General features: G+C 36.0%; 1 protein-coding gene across 1 annotated transcript; it reads right to left on the bottom strand.

Moving 5' to 3' along the window:
* Positions 1–3,082: 3,082 nt before the first annotated feature.
* LOC125371179 lies at positions 3,083–5,931 on the bottom strand. Its single transcript, XM_048379710.1, has 4 exons — positions 5,767–5,931; positions 5,258–5,570; positions 3,969–4,185; positions 3,083–3,416 (listed from the first exon to the last, which is right to left on the bottom strand). The coding sequence occupies exons 1-4, from the start codon at positions 5,929–5,931 to the stop codon at positions 3,083–3,085; spliced, it is 1,029 nt and encodes a 342-aa protein (XP_048235667.1).
* Between the last annotated feature and the right edge of the window lie 1,679 nt (positions 5,932–7,610).

Below are 7,610 nucleotides of genomic sequence, written 5' to 3'. Positions count from 1 at the left end.
AGTTCTTGATTTAACTTTAGTTTATTCATTTTATTTATTCATATTTAGCTTCTAGGTTCTTCTTCTTATGGAATAAGGGCTTTCACACTATAAGAACGACATGCAACCAAATATTTGAGGATAGTGAGCATATTATTTATCTTGTACCTTGCGGGAAATCAAGTTATAGATTCTTTCAAGAACCTTTCAAACTTATGAAGGCTCATGCTAACACACCTAGTCTTATTGCTCATGTCCTTTCTTTGTTCGTGTTCTTTGTCTATCCTTATGTTTAAATCAATTCAATTTGATCCTTATGCTTAGCCATATGGAAGAGAATAAAGAACTTATGATTTATTTTCTTATTAGATTTGAAATCCTACCTATGTTCTCATTTCTGCATTTCTTTTGTTTGTCCTTTTCTAATCTATGTCTAGTATGATGGTTTGGTTTCATTTGGCAAGCATAAACACAAGTGTTGAGTTAATGCGCGTGGAAGCGGCAATCATAGGCACCAATCTCATGCTTGGACAAATGCGAAGAAAAATAATTAGTTGATCAAGTATTGATATCATTCCCCAAATTATCACAAACAAATATTTTGGAGGAAATAAGGAATGCCGAGTATTGAGGCACGCCTAAATATTCCGATTCAGGTTTTTCACAATTGGGATCTCTATCATTTCTTGTTCCTCTAGGAACGAGGACTCTTGATGACATAAGGATTGGCATAAAGAGTCATGGGAACACAATTGACATGCTTAACCGATGGATTAGGGTGTGATTTGATGATCAAGCAGGACGAGATATAGATCCATGCGCATAAGGGAGAAACCATGTTGCTTTCAATTAATCCAAGGGGGAATGCGAGCGTTCTGATGTTTTGGATGCATATAATGAAGTAATTTGGCTCGTAGTACTATTAGATGGGCCCATGCGAATTTTCTCTTCATTTCATAAAGCTAGCTTATAAAATTTGAAAGTACAAGAGTTATCGACTAGTCAACTCCTCTCTAGTCCATGATTTGACTATAGTTTATTCATCATTATTTATTTATTTATTCATATTTAGCTTCTATTTTCTTCTTCTTATGGAATAAGGGCTTTCACACTACAGAAATTGCATGCAACTCAATACTTGAGGCTACTGGGCATATTATTTTCATTCCGGTTTATTAAGGTACACACCATTAAAGTTGCTAGGATCATAATGCATGGGGTAAGAAGACACGGTCTTCTAAAGTTTTGCTTGATAAAACACATCACCAATATCTATAGCAGAACTCTTATATTGAATGGTTACGGAAAATTCAGTATAAACAAATCCTAAAGCCAGATTAAATTCAATGATTGATTACTTAAATTCATGGCCTAGGAGTCGATATCCCAAGACTATCAAAAGTGAAATTCTCGGGTATTTCAAACTGAAAAGTTATGTAGAATTCTCTAATCAACTCAACAAATGTGGGATATTTAATAGTTACAAAAGTTTTCCACCACATACTAGCTATCATAGCATTGAAATCCTCCTTAATATTCAGTTCCTTTAGAGAACGAGTATCGACATACTTACTTGGGTTAATTTTTTTAGTTCGTACATCCGCATACCTATCCTTTAGTAGTGAATTTTAAAAACCCAGTTAATTCAGCTTCTGATGGTGGTAGAATAGCTTTCCCTTTTCCTAAGCGAGTTCGCCTAAATGTTGTTTTGCCATTGTCCTAAGTGGCTATTGTCGTCTTCTTTTCTTGGCGAACTGTCGCATCGACGTTAGACGAAGCTGTCGCGTTGGCATTGGGCGAAGCTGTTGCGTCAGCATCGGGAGGAAGAACTGCTTCGTCGGCGTTGGGTGGAGGAATTGCTATCATTTTCTCTTCTTGGCAAACTGTCGCGTCACCGGGATTGAAAGGTGTCCCTTTACTGCGCCAACGTGTTGAGGTCCTTTTTTAGGCAGTAGTCTTCAGGCACACCATGATTATTTGGGCAGAGAAAGGGGAAGTGAATATTGGCTGTTGCTGCAAAAGAAAGAAGAAAAAAATGATGGTGGCTGCTGTAAAATAAAACTTTCCTTCTTCTTTTCTCTTTCTTTTTTTTAAATAAAAGAAATAAAGAAAATGAAGTAGAGAAGTCAAAATGAGTCAGAAGATGTTTTGAAATAAGACGTGATCACGCTTTATAAGAAACGAGTTTCTATAAAATTAGGTGAAGACGTCAAAACAAAACAGAAGATGTTTTGAAACAAGGCGTGGTCATGCCTTATAAGAAACGAGCTTCTATAAAATTAATTGAAGACGTCAAAACAAAACAGAAGATGTTTTGAGATAAGGCGTGGTCACGCCTTATATGGAATGAGCTTCTGTAAAATTAAGTGAAGAAGTCAAAACAAAACAGAAGATGTTTTGAAACAAGGCGTGGTCACGCCTTCTAAGAAATGAGCTTCTGTAACAAATTCTATTAACGTTTCTGGGAGAGCTGTAAAAAGGCGTGGTCATGCCTTATCGAAATTAGCCTCTTGCCAAAAAAATTTGAACTTCATCATTAAAAATAACATATAAAAAATTAGAAAATAAAATAAACTAAGTGAAATAAAATAGGAGGTATGAATAAAAGAAAAATAAAGAGAGCATTTGGGTTGCCTCCCAATAGCGCAATTCATTTAACATCATTTTGCTCGAATAGAGTAAGGAAACATTTTAGTCATCTGGATAAGTAGGGTGATCCAAGGGAAAACTAACGAGACATGGAGCGATTTCACCCTCCTAGAAGATCTTCAATCTATGACCATTTACTTTGAGAATTTTGTCTGAATACAAGCTTTTAATTTCCACTGCACCATAGGAGAACATATTAGTAACAAAAAATGGACCGATCCATCGAGAGCGAAACTTACCAGGCATAAGCTTCAATCGATAATTATATAACAAATACTTTTTGACCAATCTCAAATTGTTTCCTAATAAGAATATTATCATGGAGTAATTTTCACTTCTCTTTGTAAATTCTCGAATTCTCATATGCATCTAATCGCAACTCCTCAAATTCTTGCAATTGTAGTAGCCTTGATATTCCAGCTTTATCCATGTTCATATTGCATTGCCGAACTGCCTAATAGGCTTTATGCTCAATTTCTACCAGTAAATGACATGCTTTACCGAAAACTAACCGATAAGGGGACACTGCTATGGGAGTTTTGTAAGCCGTGCGGTAAGCCCAAAGAGCGTCATCTAAACGAAGGCTCCAATTCTTTCTTCCTGGATTTACCATTTTCTCCAAGATGGATTTAACTTCTCTATTGGAAACTTCAGCTTGTCCATTGGTTTGAGGATGATATGCGGTGGCTATTCTATGATTCACTCCGTACTTCTTCAGCAAAGCTGCAACCGATCTAGTGCAAAAATGAGTTCTTTGATCACTGACGATTGCTCTTGGAATCCCAAACCTATTAAAGATGTTAGCCTTGATAAAACCTACAACACCTTGAGAGTCATCAGTTTGGTGGCTTTAGCTTCCCCCTATTTTGATACATAATCCACAGCCAAAAGTATATATGAAAAACCAAAAGAGGAGGGTAAAAGACTCATAAAATCGATGCCCCATACATCAAATATTTCACAGATAAGAATTGGAACTTGAGGCATTTCATTCTTGCAAGTTAGTGCTCCTACTTTTTTGACATCTCTCACAACTCTTGTAAAATTGAGATGCATCTTTAAACAAAGTTTCCCAATATAAACCGCAATCTAAGATTTTCCTAGCGGTTCATTAGGGTCCAAAGTGTCCTCCAAATGCATAATTATGGCAAAAGGCTAAAATAGATTGGAATTCATTTTCAGGCACACATCTCCTAATCACTTGATCGGAATAAAATTTCCATAAGAAGGGCTCATCCTAAACATAATACTTAGACTCACTCTTTATCTTTGCTTTCCTAGACTTATTAAGACAACAGGGTAGATTTCTTGTGACTAAATAATTAACCATGTTTGCATACCAAGGAATCATACCCTTGAGTTGGAACAAATGTTCATCCGGAAAGTTGTCATTGAAAGGTAGGTCATCTTCTTCCCTTATCAACCTACTCAAGTGGTCTGCAATAGAATTCTCCACTCCTTTTCTATCTTTGATTTTTAAGTTAAACTCTTGAAGAAGCAAAATCCACCGAATTAGCCTTGGTTTTGATTCTTTCTTTACTAAAAGATACTTCAAAGCTGCATGATCAGAATACACAATAACTTTAGAACCAAGCACATAAGATCAAAATTTATTCAAAGCAAAGACAATTAAGAAAAGCTCCTTTTCTGTGGTGGAGTAATTGCATTAGGCGGAATTTAGGGTCGTGGAAGCATAATAGATAACATGACTTTTCTTCTTATTCCACTGCCCCAGAACTGCTCGCATTGTACAATTGCTTGCATCACACATGATTTCAAAAGGTAAATCCAATTGAGGTGGTTGAATAATAGGTGTGCTTGTCAAAAAAATTTTGAGCTTTACAAACGCCTCTATGCATTCTTCCCCAAACTCGAATTGGACTTCTTTTTGCAGTAAATTTGTCAATGGAAAAGCGATCTTGGAGAAATCCTTGATAAATCTGCAATAAAATCTAGCATATCCAAGAAAAGAGCGCAGTTCTCTAACATTGGTAGGGTATGGTAAGTCTGCAATTATGTCCACTTTTGCCTTATCAACCTCTATACCCTTGGAAGTCCACATACCCTAATACAATGCCTTGGGTGACCATAAAATGACACTTTTCATAATTTAAAACCAAGTTGGGGTTTATGCATCTTTTTAAAACTTTGGTTAAATTATCTAAGCATTCATCAAATGAATCCCCATACACAGTAAAGTCATCCATAAATACTTCAATGCATTTCTCAATATATTCAGAAAAAATACTCATCATGCATCTTGGAAACGTACCTGGGGCGTTACAGAGGCCAAAAGGCATTCACCTATAAGCATAGGTTTCCAAAAGGACAAGTGAATGTTGTGTTTTCCTGATCTTCTTGTGCAATAGGAACTTGATAAAATACTGAAAAGCCATCAAGAAAACAAAAGAAAGTTTTGCCTGCCAATCGTTCTAACATTTGGTCAATGAAAGGTTAGGGAAAATGATCTTTTCTAGTCACTTGATTAAGCTTCCTAAAATCTATACACATTCTCCAACCATTTTGCACACGCATTGGTACAAGTTCATTGTTCAAATTCCTCACCACAGTCATTCTAGTTTTCTTGGGGACAACATGAATTGGACAACATGAATTGGGTAGATTATACCTGCATCCAACAGCTTGAGTATATCTTTCATGAAAACTTCTTTCATGGTTGGGTTCAACCTTTTTTGTGGTTCCCTTGATGGTTTAGCATCATCCTCTAGCAAAATCCTGTGCATGCAAATTGATGGACTAATGCCTTTTATGTCAGCCAAAGTCCAACCAATTGAAACCTTGTATTCCCTTAAAGCTTTAACCAATCTTCCTTCCTGTTTCATTGTTAGTCCTTTTGAGATGAGGACAGGTAATGTTTTATCATCACCTAAATATACGTATTTTAGTTGATCCGGTAAAGCTTTTAGTTCCAGTTTTGGTGCCTACACAATTGAAGGTAACATCTTGTTATTAGTATTATAAATTTCAGCATTGAAATTTGTTGGTTCAGATAATGTTGCTGAAAATCATTCTTCTACACCAATCTCATAATCAATTCTTGCTCATCACCAAGACTTTCTTTTGTAAAAACTTCCTACACAATTGGATCAATTACATCAATATGGAAAGAGAATGTACATTATTAGGATATTTCATTGCATCGAAAATATTAAATTTAACAATCTCTCCATCAAATTCTACAGAGAGAGTACCCTCATTTACATTAATCTTTGTCTTAGCAGTTTTCATGAATGGCCGTCCTAACAAAATCGAGGCTGATTTTGATGAGGAATTACCATCCATTTCCAAAATGTAAAAGTCGACAGGAAACATGAGCTAATTAACCTGCACCAAAACATATTCAACCACCCCAAAGGGATGAATGAAAGAATGATCAGTTAATTGAATCATTACACCAGTCTTTTGCAAGTCATTTAGTTCCAAATCTTGATAAATAGAAAATGGCATGACATTAATGGAAGCTCCCAAATCTAACATGGCACGCTCAGTTTTCGTATTACTAATAACACAAGGTAATGAAAACATACCTGGATCTTTGCATTTTTCTAGCATATTCCGACACATCCTTACTTACCACCACTTTCTCCTTTTCCTTCATCCTTCTTTTGTTGGTGCACAATTCCTTCAAGAACTTTGCATATTTAGGAATTTACTTGATAGGATCCAATAATGGGATATTTATCTCCACCTTCCTAAATGTATCCAAGATCTCCTTTTCTTGCCCATCTTCTTTTGGCTTTGCTAATCTGCTAGGAAAAGGAGGTAATGGAGTGTGTGATGAAAGAGACAGGGGAGGATGGAACTTTACCCCACGTGATGCTTTAGAGGAAGCTTTTTCTTCATTTTCCTTACTTGGTTCACTTTCCTTAAGTGGAATCGAACCTGAAGGAATCTCCTTTCCACTTCTTAGAGAAATTGCACTAACATTCTCCTTTGGATTTATCTCTAGTTATGAAGGTAGTTTTCCAGAATTTTGAGCCTCTAATTTACTTACCGACATAGCCAATTGAGTAATTTGATTGCCTAAATTCTGAATACTTGACCTTATTTCCTGTTGAAATTGAAAAGCATTATTAGCAAGATTTTTAACAATATCTTCCAAGGACATACCTGAATTTGGAGCTTGAGGTGGTCTAATTAAATTCTGGGAAGGATACTTTTGTTGTCCTCCTTGGTTTCCATAGCTCAAATTCAAGTGATATCTCCATCCAGGAGTATAATGATTGGAAAAAGGGATCATACTTCCTTTGTGGTTGACCAGTAAACCCAGCTAAAGCATTAGTCTCTTGCATTATGTCTTGTTGCAATATTGGGCACATATCAGTGGAATGTCCTTAAACGGAGCATATTTCACAAACTTTTGCCATTTGCAATTGCCTTACAGCCATTTGATAAACCAAAGCAGTTAAATTAGAAATTTGATTTTTAAGATTTTTAGTGCTTACCTTATTAACTAGCCTAGTAGATCCATCAGCTCTTGTACCAAATAGCTGAGAATTTTCAGCCATGTTTGAAATCAATTGCTTGGCTTATTCAGGTGTCTTATCTACCAAAGCTCCACCAATTGCTGCATCAATCATACTCCTATCCATTGGCAATAATCCTTCATAGAAGTATTGGATTAAGAGTTGCTGAGAAATTTGGTGATAGGGGCAGCTAGCACACGGTTGCTTGAACCTTTCCCAATACTCATACAATGTTTCTCCAATGAACTGTGTTATGCCATATATTTCTTTTCTAATATTGGCAGCTCTTGTTGCAGGGAAAAACTTATCTAAGAACAATCTTTTCATCTCATTCCATGTTGTTATTGAACCGAAGGGTAGATAATAGAGCCAATCTTTTGCTTTATCCTTCAAAGAAAAGGGAAAAGCTCTAAGATTTATTTGCTCTTCGGTCACACCATGTGGCTTCATTCCGGAGCATAAAATATGGAATTCTTTCAAGTGTTTATGAGGATC

The sequence above is a fragment of the Ricinus communis genome, chromosome 9 (assembly GCF_019578655.1).
Source record: "Ricinus communis isolate WT05 ecotype wild-type chromosome 9, ASM1957865v1, whole genome shotgun sequence".
NCBI lineage: Eukaryota > Viridiplantae > Streptophyta > Magnoliopsida > Malpighiales > Euphorbiaceae > Ricinus > Ricinus communis.
Note: the sequence above shows the minus strand (reverse complement) of the source record. Positions and strands in the feature narration are given on the sequence as shown.